This window comes from Taurulus bubalis (genome assembly GCF_910589615.1).
Source record: "Taurulus bubalis genome assembly, chromosome: 4".
In the NCBI taxonomy this organism is placed as follows: Eukaryota; Metazoa; Chordata; class Actinopteri; order Perciformes; family Cottidae; genus Taurulus; species Taurulus bubalis.
The window spans coordinates 16,972,792-16,990,668 of NC_136592.1; the positions used below are offsets into that span (position 1 = coordinate 16,972,792).

At 40.0% G+C, this 17,877-nt stretch overlaps 1 protein-coding gene across 1 annotated transcript in view; it reads right to left on the minus strand.

Moving 5' to 3' along the window:
* spon1a (spondin 1a) overlaps positions 1-14,774 on the minus strand; it is a gene marked incomplete at both ends in the record, with an annotated part of 61,991 nt that extends 47,217 nt beyond the window's left edge. Inside the window, 3 exons of the mRNA XM_079217116.1 lie at positions 6,949-7,082; positions 13,288-13,394; positions 14,540-14,774. Coding sequence (XP_079073242.1) covers positions 6,949-7,082; positions 13,288-13,394; positions 14,540-14,774 — 476 coding nt within the window. The remainder of the gene's footprint in view (positions 1-6,948; positions 7,083-13,287; positions 13,395-14,539) is intronic.
* Positions 14,775-17,877: the final 3,103 nt, after the last annotated feature.

Here is a 17,877-nt window from a genome sequence, read left to right on the forward strand (position 1 = left end):
TATCAAAGCAAAAAAAACTTACCCCATTGGCAGATTTTTTTGCTTGACAAGATTTCTTAAAATAAGCCAAAAATCAAGAAAAGGTAAGGCATACTTTCCTAAAATTAGATATTTGTTCTAAACAAAACATGCTAGACACGATTAATATTCTTTTTTTGGGCAAATATGACTTATTTTCTTGATACAAGGCTATTTTTACTTTCTTGAAATTCCTTTTTTGCAGTGCACGTGTCTCTTGAGGTGCCTCAAGTCTGCCGTTCCCCAGCAGACCTCGCCCCCAGGATGCCAACTTCTGGAACTGATCTCACCTTGGTCCCCATAGAGTATGCAGATCTCAGCGAGGCGTTCAGCAAGGAGCAAGCCCTTTCCCTGCCACCCCACCAACCCTACGACTGCGCCATTGAACTGTTCCGCGGTGCCAACCTAACCTTCAGTCGACTATACAACCTTTCCCATCGAACTTGTAACGCTGTGTACAAGAAGGGGATGAGTCGACTCTTTTTCCTGAGGAAGCTTCGATCCTTCAATGTGTGCAGCAAGATGCTGGAGATGTTCTACCAGTCTGTTGTGGCCAGCGCCCTGTACTTCGCTATTGTCTGCTGGGGGAGCCGCATTGGAGCCGGTGACACCAACAGACTTAACAAGCTAGTTAAGAAGGCCGGCTCCGTCATCGGCTGCAAGCAGGAGTTTCTGGAGCAGGTGGTGGAGAGGAGGACGTTGAAGAAACTTTTGTCCATATTGGACAACCTGGACCACCCTCTCTACCACCTGCTGCAGGGCCAGAGGAGCACTTTCTCTAAGAGCTTCCTCACGCTCCGCTTCAAGAAGGACCGTTACAGGAGAACATTCCTGCCGACAGCTATACGGCTTTACAACAAGTCACCGCTTGCTAGTTCCTCCGTGGATTAGTTCATCACTGTACCATATATATTTTGCATTTTGCACTTTGCACTATCTGTTTATCTAGTTTACTTATTTACTTAATTAATGAATACACTCTTCAGCTGTAAATATAAATATATTTCATTCCAGTTAGTTGTATTCTATTCTATTGTGTATATTTAAATATATATATATATATATATATATATATATATATATATATATATATATATATATATATATATATTACTTTATTTTAATTTGTATATATCTCTCATCCCTGTTGCTTCTTTATATATTTTATCTTTTATCTTGTGGGATCCTTGGGGATTAATAAAGTATATATTCATTCATTCATTCATTCAATGGAGACCTATATCACCGACTCCCTCGCTACTGGAATCATCCGCCCGCCATCCTCCCCGGTAGGAGCGGGGTTCTTCTTCGTGGCCAAGAAGGACAAGAGTCTCCGTCCATGCATTGACTACCGAGGGTTAAACCAGATCACCACCCGGAACAAGTACCCTCTCCCCCTGCTCGACTCAACTTTCAAATCCCTACCCGGTGCCACGGTCTTTACCAAGCTAGACCTCCGCAACGTTACCACCTGGTTCGGATAGAAGAGGGGGAGGAGTGGAAGACGACTTTCAACACTCCCCTGGGGCATTTTGAATCATGCCATTCGGCCTTACCAACCCACCAGTCGTTTTCCAGGCTTTACTGAACGATGTGCTCTGGGACTTCCTCAACCAGTTTGTGTTTGTCTACCTCGACAACATTCTGATCTACTTCTCCACTCTTCAGGAACATCGTCTCCACGTCCGTCAGGTTCTTCAGCGCCTACTGGAGAACCAGCTCTTCATCCAGGCCGAGAAGTGTGAATTTCATGTCACCTCTGTGTAGGGCTGTGCGGTATACCGGTTCAACCGCCCAGCCCAGCCCTACCTCTTTATGAGATATAAGTAAAGCGCATACTTTACAATTACTATTTTTAATTATATTTTAATGAAACATTATAACTGGTTTATGATATTTGAATGACATACTTTACTATAGCATTTATTATGATAATTGTATAACAGACTACACTGTTATTTTAATGATATTTTTAAGACACACTTTACAGTGACATTTATTAAATTACATTTTATAACATGCTTACATCAAACTACACTTTAATTGTTGTATATCATACTTTACAATGCCATTTTTTATATTTCTATAAACATACTATACTCACTTACTATGAGTTTTTGACACTTAAATGGCATTCTATAATTATTATTTATTTTTTGGCATTTGAATACCATGCTATACTTTAGGGCTGTCAATGAACATTCTTAATTCTAAGATATATTACAAATAGTACAAAAAAGAAACTGTAAAAATCGGATTCAGGTATTGATTTCAAAGCTTTAAACCATAACAGCCTTCCTTTTCAGTAAAATTACCTTTTTAACTCTCCCCTGCATACTAATGTGTACCACATGCATTGCCATTCGTTCTCACAGAAAATCACAAAAGATCTACATAATTATATGATTATACTAACTACAGTACACCGTCAGTACACTCACTCATACTCATACACATTATACAAATTAACACACTACTATACTCTCTTACATTATTATTAATGAATTCACTCTCATAAAATGTTATTTTACTTTAGCGGGTGTCCATGTGAGATTATGATGATGTGTCCAAAAGGAAGTATGTTATATGGCCAAAACGGCCTCAAGAAAAAACATAGATGAAATCATTCAAGGTAAGTGAGACCACCAGCACATCTCTAATTGTTCACGCTTTAATTCAATCTCACCCCAATTTCGCATATCTCCCTGAGAGAGGAGTACACTCTGCCTCACTGCTTGCCCACTCTCCCGGGCTGGCCAGACAATCAAGCGGAGTAATGCTTATTTAACTTCCAATTTAAATTCTATCTCACTTTGCCGTATCCACGCCGCCACCGATCCTAATCACCCCAAAAGTGCACTGATTTCAATGTCTGTGGGGGGATTGAGTAGGCATATATATGAAAGTTTAAGAGTTTAATAAAGAGAAAGAGGAAAATATTAACAACAAGAAGAAAAAGAGCAAGATACATTGTCTTTTTATGGCAACGTTTAAATTTGCATTCCCAGTAGATCTGTAAAAGAACATACTTTTATTTGTATTTTGTTCAATCTGCTGCTCCAAACTCTTTTACAAAAAAGAAACAACTAAGAGACACTACACAAATCAACTGCACAAAGCAAATATTTGCATATCATTTTCATGGGTCTGCTTGACTATAGTGGCCTTTAAAGTCTTCCTTGATCTGTCCGTATCATTGTGCTGAAGGAGATTAACAGACTGTGACAGCTGCATGTGGTTGTAACATCTATCACTTCCTTGGTCAGACAGCCCATCAGAACAGATCACACTCCCCCTATATTGCACAGTGTCAGAAAAGGATGGCAAATATATTGCTTACATACAAATGGAAAGATAAAAGATTGCGTCAAGTTCAATGGCATCTGCAATACATAGACTATATTTTGATGTGACTTACTCTGGCTTCAACCAAAAGGAATCACCTGTGGCAATAGCTCCTGATCGCTCCACCACAGGTCATGTTTGATTTTATCATTAAGTGCACTAATGAGCAAAATATAAGACAATTATTGTTAATCCAATTAGACACTAAGCTAAACATTTGATTTGAAGAAAGTCTGATGGTCAGTAGTAATTCAAAACAACCCTTAAACTGGTTTCTTCAGGTTGTAATTGTTTAAGTGTATTGTGCCAATAGAGTTACTAAAGTAGAGTAGAGGAGAGTTGGGTTCTGATAGCCAGTTGAATTTTAGAAGATTCAGATCCTGATTCTAGTCAGAATAATACCATGATTTGGTAAGATAAGAGGCTAATAAATCCCTTATCAAATGTTTATCTTAAGAGCAGAAAATTGAAGTGGCAGCTTCTGAGCCAGTGTGAACTTTTACCGATAAAAATGACCAGGATCACCGGCAGTGATTAGTTGTAGTTGACAAAAAGTCTGTGTTCAGTGTTCTCTGCCTGTACTGATCAAAGATCCTTTGTAAGTAGAAAGACACATCTATCTGTAACACTACTGTAGTGGACCATTTTGTGTAGTTAAATACGATTTTGGTCGTGCAGGGGTCAGTGCAAGGGCGTAGGTTTGCATAGGGTCCATAGGGACTAGTCACGACCAAAGTTTGGGAAAATATATGCACAATATATTTGAAAACGTATTTGTATTATTATCTATACTATGCCTAGAAGAGAGCAAAAACCATTTCCAAATATAAACCTCACGTGAGGATCGAGCCTGCTACCTTGCAGTCCAAGGACGAGCACCCTACCAGATTAGCCACAAATATTGATAGGACTTTGGCTCCGTATGGTTTTATGTACTCTCAGTCAACACATGACAGGATTTTTTGTTCCCCTCTTTATAAGAGTTTGATAGTTATAACAGGTAAAATAGCAACACAATGTCAATAATTGTCTTTATTCTTGTTCTATGATTTCATAAATACAACAAACTATAGTTTTTGTATTTATATATATATATATGACTATATATACAACTTTATAAGCTGTGATTTTAAATTGCTTTTGCGGCTCCAGACATATTTTGGGGAAAAAGGGAGGTCCCTACCAATACTGAGACCAAACCTACGCCCTTGGGTCAGTGCACAGCCCAACACAACAAGATACAAACCTTGGACTGATGGTCTTGAATATAAGAGTTGAAAATAACTGGATTGGATGGTAAGATTTTCAAAGTCTGTGCTCTGATTTCAGGAGTTTGAATGAGCATCCTTGTCTGATTCACATATCATCACAGACCAACCATAGACGAAACCAAACCACCAAGCTAGTCTTTCCATCTAAAAGACATCAGCTGCATGTCAATTATACTGCAACAAACCACTCGAGAGGAGAAACAGTTCTGGGACAATATTTGAGTCACAGGCGCTTTCTAACACAAACACACAAACACACTTCTTATTTCATGGCCAGACTACTACTAATTTTACAGGCTGACTGACCAAGCTCTTCTGGGATATAAATTGAAAAAAAGAAAAACATTTGACCTGCCTAGGGAAAATGTCCTCTCTAAGCTTATCTATGAAATTAGCAATCATTTAACATTATTTTGTTTCTTCTTATGCATATTTGTTGAGAACACAGTATCTTCTTGTTTATATTCCCATGGTTCTCTGCTGGTAAGTGCTGTATGATGCACAGTACACAGCCGTACACAGACAAGAATGTCTCTCCCTCTGAACAGTTGACATATAAAAAGCCCCATCAGTTAGTTACAGGAGTTGAACCTCCTCAATCAATAAGCCTCAATTTAACTTTTGGTTTTGTTGCAACACAAAGGCATACATCATCTTTGTCATCTTTATGCCAGTAAAGAGTGGCCAATATCCACTCCAAACCTGTATTCATGATTTTCAGAGGCATCTCTTTTGAGCGTGTTACTCTATCCCTCGTCCTACTGCCTGCGCCCTGGTATTACTATATCCATACCTCTGCACTTTCAAGTATCTCTTTCTAGGCTGTAGCGCTCTGTCACTCTTTCAACTTTTTCCCTCTATCCATGTGCTTAACTGCCATCAGCTCATAGATCTTGATCGGTAGTGCAAAGGCAAAATCATGACAACACCACAGAGAAGATTAAAACAAAGATGACAACAAATTTGTTTTCAAAGAGGACGAGAGAGCGAGGACTGAGAGAGAGTATAGGAAAGCTCAGATGTTACTGAGAGGGCAGGTCATGAAGATACTCCAGGAAGACAAGCACACAGGAAATGGAAAGCACAGTGACTGTGGTAGAGCAGCGTGGTCCTACAATCAGAGGATCGGCGGTTCAATCCCTGGCTCCGCTAGACCATGTTAATGTGTCCTTGGGCAAGACACTTAACCCTACATTTCTCCTGCATACTGTGCCTGCGTTGTGTGAATATGTGTGAATGTTAGTTAGAGTCCTGATGGGCAGATGGCACCTTGCATGGTAGCTCCTGCCATCAGTGTGTGAATGTGTGAAATAGGTGAATGATGATATGTAGCGTTAAAGTGCTTTGAGTGGTCGGAAGACTAGACAAGTACAGTCATTTACATAGAAAATGAAAGCTCATCACATTCTGTATCAGACACATGCATTACTAAAAAAGTTAACCTTTTTATCATCCCTTTGTACATAGGAACAGCAGAGACGTAACCTAGCCAGCATAGAAACCAAGCAAGCCCAAATGACACACAAAAGCAGAATTGATCGGTGTCAATCAGTCGTATGATTATTAAAGTAAATAAATAGTTTATAAAGCCAAGAGAAATGAAAATTCAACAAGATGTTCTGTATTTAACTCTGCTTAGCTTGAGGGAAGGCATGTAGTGAAACAGATGTACTGTACATGTGGACTTGATGTATGCTAGAGGCACAGCTAGCAATCACAAAAAGCTGCAATATATGATTAAAACTTACCATATACCAATCTTGGAAATGTTTAGTGAAAAGGTTGAAAAGCAAGCGCTTAAAACCATCCTTTGACGGTACGTCAACCTCTATAATGACAAAACTAACTGTTACTGCTATAAATATACACTTTGCCAGTTTACTTACTAGAAGTAATGCAGTCTAACAAAAAAAGCAAGGAATACATTTGTATGATAATTTTCGAGTATGAAACTATTGCATTACACATACACCATCTAAAAGCTTTTAGTATGCTTTGAAAATGATCAGCAGGAGATAATCACGTATCAAATATATCCTTGAGACCTGTAGACTAAGCTTGCATTTTATATTCTCCAGTGATCCGTGGGCATTGATGCAGGGAGAAAGGCATTTAAAATGTTGATGGAAAGGGGCAGCCTTACTCACCACAAGACCAGACCTCATAGAACATAATTAATTATCGTTCATCAAGTACAAGGACCTGTTTAGCTGCAAGTTAATCCTCCATCAATAGTGTGTAGCATATCTCTAAGCATTTGAGCTGAGGACTCTCCTCTCTTCATCAGGCTCAGCATCAGTTGCAGTATACATACTTAATGGCGACACAGCCGGAGCCACTGGGAGGCGCAGTCCAAAACACCTGGATGCTGGTGCGTCTGCGAGGAGTGCTCTCTGTCACTGCAGGGGGGCAGTTGGTCATAAACTGTGTTTCCTCCTCATCAATTATCTGTAAAGCAAGCACATAACACATGCAAAGAGATTAATGATGAATAAAAATGTCCTCTGACAAGTCTTACCTCAAAAGCACTTGAAACATCTGCATGTGATTGTATACATTATGTTGGACCATTCCACATTAATTTCATCTTCTACTGTGAGCTCAAGTGCCTATAAATATAATTACAAACTCAAACTGACATTAATTTCATATTTGTACACCCCCTCATGGGATTTAACCCAAAGTAAATCCAAAACATTCAACATCAGTTGTTGGTACAACAAACACATTTGACTTGAGCAACAATACGCTGAGATGAACAGAATCGTCTCACATGCACTGGCTCAAACACTAGTGCATACTGTATGTGTTAAAGCATCCTGTCATGGTTTGGTTTTTTTCTTGTTTCCTGTTTTATTTTTAAGTCCTGTCTCGTGTGTCCTCTGTGTCCCTGCACTTCCTGCCCCTGTAATTGTCTGCCCTGTCCCTGATTGTTTCGTGCTGTGTCCAATCACCTGCACCTTCCCCTTGTATTTAAACCTTGTTTGTCTCCTGCCCCATTGTCAGATTGTACTGCGTGTTAACTGTGTGTAGACCGCTTGTTTGTCCTGTCAGATTCCAGTTTTTGATTCCTGTTCAATTCCTGTTTTTATTCCTGTTTCGTTCCTCTGCTACTTTTTGACCCGATTTGTTTTGAAGCCTGTCCTTGTTTTTTTGGTATACATTTACTTTAAACAGTTGTTGGCATTTTGGGTCCTCACTGCGTAGCCAATCCTGACACATCCTGAAGTTCAGGATCCCTCCTATTGGCCCAAAAACTATATAATTGTTGAATCTGAGATATCATTAACAAGTAAATTGAATTTAAGTCGTCAGTGCTCGATCAATCAGAGTTCACACCCAAATGCCCAATCATGACTGTACCACTATCGGAAGGAAAAACAGCCCTGAGACATTTTGGGTCAAACTGAATGGTCCAAATGCATGCAGCACTCTACTCAGGTGCACAACTGAGACACTTAGCATCTCATTGGTTTTAACTGGTCAGGAAATTAGTAGAGGGGTTTGCACGAGAGAGCTCAGCCAGTGAGCTTATATTCACTGCCCAAACAAAGACTAGGGATCTGTTTGATAGGAAGTGACATCAGGGCCCTATTTCTCGTACCTGGCTTACTGAGTTAGCGGGCTAATTGTCAGGATAATATGACGTAGGTCAGGCTTTCTCGGTTTCTCGAAGCAAGCTTAGATAAATCACCATAGCAACACATCCAAAAATTTAAACCTGCTCCCGGGCAGGCTTACTGAACTTCACTGGATAAGCTGGACACTCCCACCGGACAAAAACGTCAGCTCCTCTCCTCATTGATGAAGGAGCGATATTAGTTATATTAGTTTTATAGGGAGAGAGTTCTTTCAGATCGCCAGGATCCATCCTTTACATTATCATGACTTCCTGTACGCGGCGCTATAGATTTTTCCGGCAAGAAATAATTTATTTACGAGAGCTTCTCGAGCCGCGGACATTGATCACCACAGGCGCAGCTGATCGCCCGTCTCAGACACTGACTATCAGCCGCTGCATGCCGCTGTTCTTAAGTTTATTTAGCTCTTAAGAAACTTATGGATGTGTTGAAAGCACTCATAATTATATGACAGTGCTATTAGTACACCATACATATCATTATTGTAGAACATGATTAAGGTGATCGTGATGAGAATACAGAGAATCACACATCATTTATTTTCACTGCTTCAATTGATTGAATTTCTGATTATGAATAATACATATATACTGATCCGCCCATACACATATTCAAACTCATATACACATATATAGTACATGATTTATACGTGCAAACAGTACATATATCCTCATAAGTATATATTTATTCGTAAATATAATCTGATTGATTTGGGTGATGAAGCACTTCAAATTTGCCGATACATTTTCCCAACACTGACGCATTTAACTTGTCTGATATATTTGCGACGCTTATGTCTCGCATCGGGCGCTGTTAAAGTTGCGTTCACGGCAACAATGTTGCAAAAACGTTGGAATATTCGCAACGCGTTTGCTGTGAATGACTACGGTATTGACTTCCTCATATGCCTTCATGATCATCTCCTGCTTCTCATTAGAGAAATAAAAAGAGGTTCCTCTGAGTTTATTTGCCATTGTACTGTTAGAACATTGTGAACATTGTGGTGACCGTTTCAGCGCGGATCAGCCGTGAAGAAACCCAGATAGTCTGATGTCAATCATCTCGCTAATTTAAGCTGGAGATTAGGACATTTCCTTGACTTTGTTTAGCCAGGTACGAGAAATAGGGCCCAGGGCCCTATTTCTCGTACCTGGTTCAGCAAAGTCGATCAAATGTCCTATTATCCAGCTTAAATTACCGAGATGATTGACGTCAGGCTGTGTCGGTTCCTCAAAGGCGGATCCGCCCTCAAACAGTCTCGTTAATTCAAACAAGACGTCAGTCATCTGGATAATTGCACGTGCACGCTCCTCAAAAAGTGGAGGAGTCGACTGTGCGTATGTGTCATGTACTATATATGTGTATGTACATGTATGTGTAGATTAACATATAAGTAGGAGTTTGAATATGTATATTGGCGGATCAGTATGTATGTATTATTCATAATCAGAAACTCAATCAATTGACGCAGTGAAAAAAAAATTGTGTGTGATTCTCTGTCTTCTTATCAGTCCACCTTAATAATTTTCTACAATAATGATATGTATGGTGTACTAATAACACTGTCATATAATTATGAGTGCTTTCAACACATCCATAAGTTTCTTAAGCGCTAAATAAACATTACAGTCTGCATACAGTATGTGAGACACTCTGTGATCCAGTCTGCATACAGTATGTGAGACACTCTGTGATCCAGTCTGCATACAGTATGTGAGACACTCTGTGATCCAGTCTGCATACAGTATGTGAGACGGTCGATGCTCAGCTGCGTCGTGTGATGTTCAATGTAGGGCTCGAGGAGGTCTCGGCAGAATCGATAGCGCTCGTACAGGAAGTCATGATGACGTGAGAACGGATCTTGACGATCTCGAAGAACTCTCTCCCTATAAAACTAATATAACTAATATCGCTCCTTCATCAATGAGGAAGGGAGCTGCCTTTTTTGTCCGGTGGGAGTGGCCAACTCATCCAGTGGATTTCACTAAGCCTGCGCTGGAGCAGGTTAAGGGATTTGGATGTGTTGCTATGGTGATTTTTCCAAACTTGCTTCTTGGAACCGAAAAGCCTGACCTGCGTCATTTTATCCTGAAAATTATCCAGCTAACTCAGTAAGCCAGGTACGAGGAATAGGGCCCAGGGCAGTAAAGAAAGGGAACGTTCTCACTCCATGAAGCTGTCAGCAGAGAATTTCCTTTGTCATGGCATGTTATGAATGAGTTCCCTCTTAAAGTGGATTGTGTTTGTGTGTGTGTGTGTGTGTGTGTGTGTGTGTGTGTGTGTGTGTGTGTGTGTGTGTGTGTGTGTGTGTGTGTACACGTGCGGTGCATGTGTATGCAGTCTTACGGATTATACAGCCCCCCTCCATGTTCCCATGGTTTCAAACAGGCATCCTGGGGTGGCCTGACTGGACTACAACACATTCTAAAACCAGTGAAGTCTTAGGGAATGCATTAAACACCATCTCCAAACAGAATTAACAAATGTTCTGCTAAATTAACTATGACATGTTTCTTCTTGTGCATAATTGCAAATTTTCAAAAGAGACAGGCTTTGAGTGTTGAGAAGATTGTGAGACATAATTGAAAAAAAAATGAATTGTGTTTCATGGTTTATGCAGAAATGTGTGCATCAAAGTAAACAAGTGCTTGGCTCTAGCAGTTGGTCAGACCAAAACAATAGCAATGATCTAAAATAACATGAAGACTGGACTGGAAAAGTAAATTAAAATGAAATCATTTTCTCAAGGGTTATGTGTCAAACATCTTTGTTGCCCTTTTATGTGATCATCTTTGTAGAAATGTGACGTGAAGACAATGCACCCACAATCTCTGTTATGTTCTCATCAAAGTGGCAATGATTTCACCCTTTGCAGAGCCACGTTTGCCTTTTCTTGTTCCATCATCTCACCCTGCTGAGAAGTAATGTTTCATCAGACATCGCCAGCATAGCCCGCTGGTTTACGCTCTTGCCAACAAACACACATACACACAGTGGCATCTGACCTTCCCAGAGAGCTCAATAAAAGTGCTTTTCATCAAGTTGGGAGCTGTCCTGAGACGGCTGAGATGGGGCACACCAACAGATTTCAAATGAGCTGTATGTTAAATAAAGCCTGACGTCTTTTTTTTTTCTCGTCTCTCAATGCCTGGAGGGCCGGCCCACCCAGGGCTCTTTCAGAATGGAGGAATAGTGTGTGTGCTCTCTTTGGACGGCAGTTTATTTTTACAGGGATGTCACATGGTGCTTGTAACGAAACAGGTGATCATCTGCAGCTGTGAAAGAGACTTTCAACTTCTTAAAACCTAGCAGACATATCCATTATTTTTACTTTAGATGCCAACATCTATGGCCACACATCCATCTATCATTCGCTGTGCACTCCACACTCAGTCTCATCCGTGTGTGGAGAGCAAAGTGACTGAACGTGGCTAAACGATGTCGTGGTTCCCCTCTTCACTCCTGACGTTTAGCGCCCTGTCACAGCACGCCACACACTGCCATACTTCCGAAGACCACAATCAAGGTTGCCACTAAATAACAACAGCATGAAATCAATTGCAAGGACAAAAAAATAAAAAATAAAATATTGCAAGTGGGCTATGACAACAAAAATAGAATGTTCCTGTTTTTTATGTTCTCCCATATTCAAGGTTCAGGTCACAGAGAGTGCCACAGCATGGCAGAAGCTGTGATCTGAGCAGCCTGAGGGCTGCTGTGCACACTTCCCCACTTATTCTACTACATGTTCAATAAAATAATAGGGTTTTATGTAGGAAGTGACTGAAGCCGACTAAATAAGAGAACTCCACACATGCTGTTAAACCCATTAAAAGACTGCTTCTTTACGAGGTTTGCCCTAAATTTGAAGTTATCAGCAGAACTAGTTATTTGGCTTCATGTATGTATGCCTTGCATTTTCTGATGAAAAGATTCACTGCATCATGGTATACTGCTTTTACTGTTGTAAACTACACTCAAGTATTTCTCTAAAATTTTGGGTACTTGATATAGCTAAAACAAATCCCTCGGTAGCTCAGTTGTTGTTTTTTACCTTTGAAAAAAGGATGGCATCCTGTGCACTGTAAGCTCTATGAATTTCTTGAAACTGCAGCCTAGGCTTGGTTGAAATACACATTGGTATGACACAGTAAGCTAAACAAGAATCAGTGAAGTGGAATGAATTTAAAGGTTATGAATACGTATATCAACAATGCTATTATATGTGTCAATGTGCTGTAACAGCCTCTATGCACATTACATGGTGCTCTATGTATAGCACTGTATACTGCTTTGTAGCATTCAAGAAATTAATGTTATATTACATGATTATTATCCTTCCTCATTCAAACTCACCCACATACCCCATCAACCACTATTCTGCTTCTCTCTCCCACTCGACTCCTCACACTGTATTATAATTACAAAGGCCTCACATATTTGGCCATTATCACATGTGTGTAGCACCACCTGTTTCCTTGTCTTTTTTTCAGTAAATTGGCTCCATTCTGTTCTCTCTTGCATTCTACAGTAAGTACTACAGCTTGGTCTGCCACGTATTAGCCTTTCAACTGCACCAATTGTACACTTACGTGAACTGTATGCCTGATTGCGGACACACAACTCCTAAATTATACACATGTGCACAGTACTGTCGCAGCCACAGCCTGGAAAGCTGAGCTGAGAATATGCCGTTTTCATTTGCTATATCAAGCCCATTAGAGGAGGTGAGGTGAGAATAATCACACCTTGATATGTGAATACAGGAAAGCTGTGCAAAGAAAATCTGTCAAGACCCCCATCCCTCCCAATCTACAGCAAGATCTGCTTTTTTTCTTTCTTTCTTTCTTCACACAGTTCATGCACAGTGATTGTGCTGGAGTCCAGAGGAAGTGTGGGCATTAAGCACCAGTGTTACAGGTATGTAACTGTACTTCAATAATAGATAAAACATACCTACTGGTTTTCTTTTTCAATTGCACAAGCAGCCTTATCTTTAGCTGCAGCCGTACCTGGAAATTTCCAGCGTAGTCCTCGTCCATATCTCCTTCTGCTCCCTCCTTCAGGGCAATAAGGGTGAACCCTCTGAAGTAGGAGGGGCTGGACGCAATCACAGTAACTGGATGGAATCAAACAAGAGAGACAACAAGCATCACTTGACAGAGAAAACAGCTGAGCTTCAATCCTTACTGCCAAACACAAGACTAAAGTGGGCTTAATTAACTACCTTCCTGAATGTGTGCACAATCAAATGTTTCACCTGTTTTTGAGGATGTAGCTCAGATATCAGTCGTTATCATGATTCGATCTCAGTCTGGCATTATTTCCAAAAGATGTTTAGATAAGAGTTTTTATACATTTTGTAATCCAGCAAAATATAAAAAAGAACAACTTTAGCTTCTTAGGATGAGACTATTAAACTTCAAAAATGATTAATTTATAGTGTTGGTGAGTGCAATGTTAAATGTGATTATTAACTCTCCACTACACTGGATGATATAAAACTAGTTATGATTAGATCTGAGAAGAATGAACTAACCACAATGCAACATATGGGTCCTGAACAGCCTGAGCCTTAGAGATTCACAGAGCAGATTAACAGCTCTCAATAACTTCCACTTTTGACAAAAGCTATGAAATCAAGGACTGCTGGCTTTAAAAAACAATCCGTTTGAAAGAGAATACTAAAATGGAAGTGTTTGCAGAGGGATTTTGCTTGATATAAACCTTTTTAATGTTTGATGATGAAAGAGCTTTTAATGCGTGGTGGATTTACCCATGGCTGTCCATATTAGGTTTATCAATACCACTAATAATAAGTATTATTATTATCATCATGCATTTTATTCATAAAGCGCTGTACATGGTACTCAAATACACTTTACACAAGTTAAAATGATAATATAAAATAACATAATAAAAATGAAAGGAAATTAAATTGTTATCACCTTTTGCTTTTAACAGTTCAAATGCATATTTTCTGGTATATATCAGGAAAATATGCATTTTTTATGCATATATTTGGTCTCTTTACGAACCAAATATATATATATATATATATATATATATATTTGGTTCGTAAAGAGACGATCTTTTCTCCCACTTATGCTGCTTTCAGAGTAAACTGAATACACTTGTGTCGCATCAAAAGTAGACTGTAAAACTTGTTTTAAGTTTGCCTAGCCTACTGACCGCGGATTCATGATTATTTCACAATAGGCACATAGTGGCACCCAGCGCAGTGTCTCGCGGATAAACACCCACCTCTGTACGTGCTCCCTGGGTGGTAGCTCTCCGGGTCTCCCTCAACGCGGAGGCGAAACTCACTGTTGCCCTCCCTGCGATTGCTCTGAGCCCGTAATATCCGACTACAGTACCCGTCTCCTCTCCCGGCTCTCTCAGAGGGCTCCTCGGTGAATGCAAACATGGTGCACGCTGCGGTGCAGAGCAAGCAGAGCAGGAGCACCAGGCGCGAGTGAAGCCCGGCTGGTGTCATCATGTAGTTTTCCGACAGCCAAGTTAATGCGCCAAGAAAATAGTCAGCGGGAGAAGACGTTTGTTTCAGCTCCCGTTTCGCTCCAAGATTAGAACTCAACTTGGTGAAGTAGACTTATGCTCTGCTAGCAGGGTCGATCCATCCCGGTGTGTGAGTAGACAGCGAGGAGGAGGAGGAGGAGGAGGAGGAGGCGGACTGACTGGGATGCGCTGTGCACTCTCGCTCCCTACGAGCACTGCACAGTGTGCGCCGCTGGTTGGACTGAGCTAGAGAGCAGGGGTCCGAAGAAATGGCGAAGAGAGGAATGAGCGCTGCGTGGCTGTCCAAGGCCACTGCTGTTTACTAACAGGCTCCGTGAACACAACTCTGGAACAAAGAGAAACATGCACGCCAATGCGTGCGGAGAGGAGTCAACACGTTTGACGTACTTGGGCTGAACTCGATAAAGCATGCCAAACGGTTGTCTGGGACCGAGGTGACTCATTATAAACGACAGGTGATGTGTGTTGAACTCGTCGGCTGGTTGTTGACTGGCTGCTTTGCTCTCTTCCTGGAGAGAACCAATACGTACACATTGCAACAGAATTGATGCCAGTATGTGAGTGATTGTCCACCTGATTTCACACATCAAGAAAAATAAGAAGGAAGATGCATTGTAGTCATATCCCAGCAAAGGAACTGCGAGGTAAGCCCTCAGATGAGTACAATAAATACAATTTCACAGTGTTTTGTGCATTGGCAATTAATAGCAGGCTAACACGTCAAACTAAGAAAATGAACATGCTAAACATTATAAATGCTAAACATCAGCATACAATCATTGTCACTGTGTGACGTATTTATCTAAAAAGCACTGCTGTGTCTAAATACATTCTTAAAGAGGCACTTCCATAGCTCCCAAGTTTTTAAAGTTTTATTGGAATTGGAGAATAACGCACGGATGCCATTATTCAGTTGTTTTATAAATGGTTTCCAAATCTTCAGCTAAAATATATTTTACTTATACTTTCTGGTGGAGGGTCTCGGCTGCATTATGATTTCCACCAACATCACAATTGAAATTCAAAGCCTTTTTTAAATCCCTCAGTCCTGAATCAATTCATCAAGTTTGAGATTTTTGGGAAAGACCAAGTTTTGGAAAATGTTCACTGTTTGCAAAGCTAATTAAAAAACTCATACATATTCAAACAACAATTTTATTTGAATAATTGTTATTCACAAGCACCTGGAAGGGACACGCACTGTTAGAATTGTTTGTATATGATCCTCGGATGAAATGTAAGCGCTAGCTGTCTTATTTGTCTTTATTGTCTCCTTTGTCTTTTTCATAATACTGTATGTGCACACACGCTTCCCACCTTTTAATAATCAGAATCAGTAATCAGAACGTCAATAGAGTTCCGGTACTACTCGTGATCACGACCAAGTGCTCTCCACTAGGTCCTTTGTGTCCTTTGATGTCATTTAATAAATTATGAAAAATACATGTGTGTGTTTTGACTGACATTTTGATTATTCTTTTATCTAACATATTATCCTACATTTATGTATTGATTGCTGGATTCAGCAACTAAAGTAGAAATCATAAAATCAACTAAATATTGTTTAGCTGAGTAACAGAAGCATGGTGATTTAATTGTGGTCCCAAGAGCTCTACCACTTGCTGCCCATTTAAAGCCTTATGGGTTGAAGTAAGCATTAGTCTGGAAAAAAATATAGTGGGTTTGGACTTAACCAGTAAGAAAACTACCTTACAGGAGACTACTCACTTTATAATCTATCCTGTGGTTTGCTTTTTTTGACCTTCAATGTCTCATTAAGCTAAGAAATAAATTATTGTCTCCCAATTGCTCACTGCCTCTCTCCTGTTATCTTCCTCACCTTTTCTGCCTTTTCAGATATATTTACTTGTCTTCCAAAGTTTGTGTTTTTGATAGTTGTCTGTTCACCACAGTTCAAGTCACTGAAATAAAGACATGACACATTACACAACATGAATGACAAAAATGAAAAAAAGTCGATGTAATCCCTCTCTTTTCTTTGTCTCCTAATCTTGCACAGAAGTAAGGATACATTGTATCCTTTGTGACATTTTCTTGGAACACCCACAGAGTTTATTTCAGCCTTCAAAAGGGTTGGCAGTCATGTAATGAGAATGTAACCTCTTCTGATGAGCATTGAAAAACTGAGACTGGCAAGCTCTATGCATCTACCGCTGGGTTGATGGATGATGGGGGAGGAGAGGAACAGAGTCTGGGTAGCAGAACGATACACCAGCAGGTGTCATGAAAGCATTTTGTCTTGCAGCCCTGCTGAGTTGTATCTCTTCACCTTCAGTTCTCTTACTCACTGCCTTTTTACAAAATAGACTATGTAGCAGAACAATTTCTGCCTTTTGCTAATTGCAGGAAAAAAAAAGCTGAGAATAAATGCTGTAATTACACAAAGCATAACATCATTAACATATATTTACCTCATGTATTAAAAAAAGTGGTAACTCTTCACTGAAAAACAACAACAATAGCTCTAGATTTACAGTAAAGCTCTAGCTTGCGTTTAGAATGTTCATATGTGATGTATCTCTCTGAGCATATGAGACCTTTTGAAGTTTGATGGTTGTTGCATTCTTTGGAAAAAAAACATGTATATGAAGTAACAATTATGACCCAACAAACCAGAGTCTGAAGTTCCTGAATATGGATTATATATATAGAACATGTTTTTTTCATACCCTCTGCAGAGATGACAATATCTCAATGTTTTTGGCCCAACAATGTTAGGGAAGTAGCTTGTGGCCAGGTGAATCTGTTTTGAATTCCCAAACAAGTCAATGAAATCTGAGTGGTGAAGTTGAATGAGTTATGAGCTGTCATTTCCTGAACAACTATTCTTGAGTTGCCCTTGAGTGGGGCACTTAGCACCCAACAGCTCCAAGGGAGCCACTCAGAGTCAACAGTAGGAGTCTGTGAATGTACTGCCCGGTACGTGTGCATGCAACTAGGGATGTGAAAAGCACCAATGCTGGAAATAGCTTTGACTTTTAGCTGACCTTTTCTGGACAAATACATGTTACTTAAACATTATTCTATTAAAACTGATTTAATCC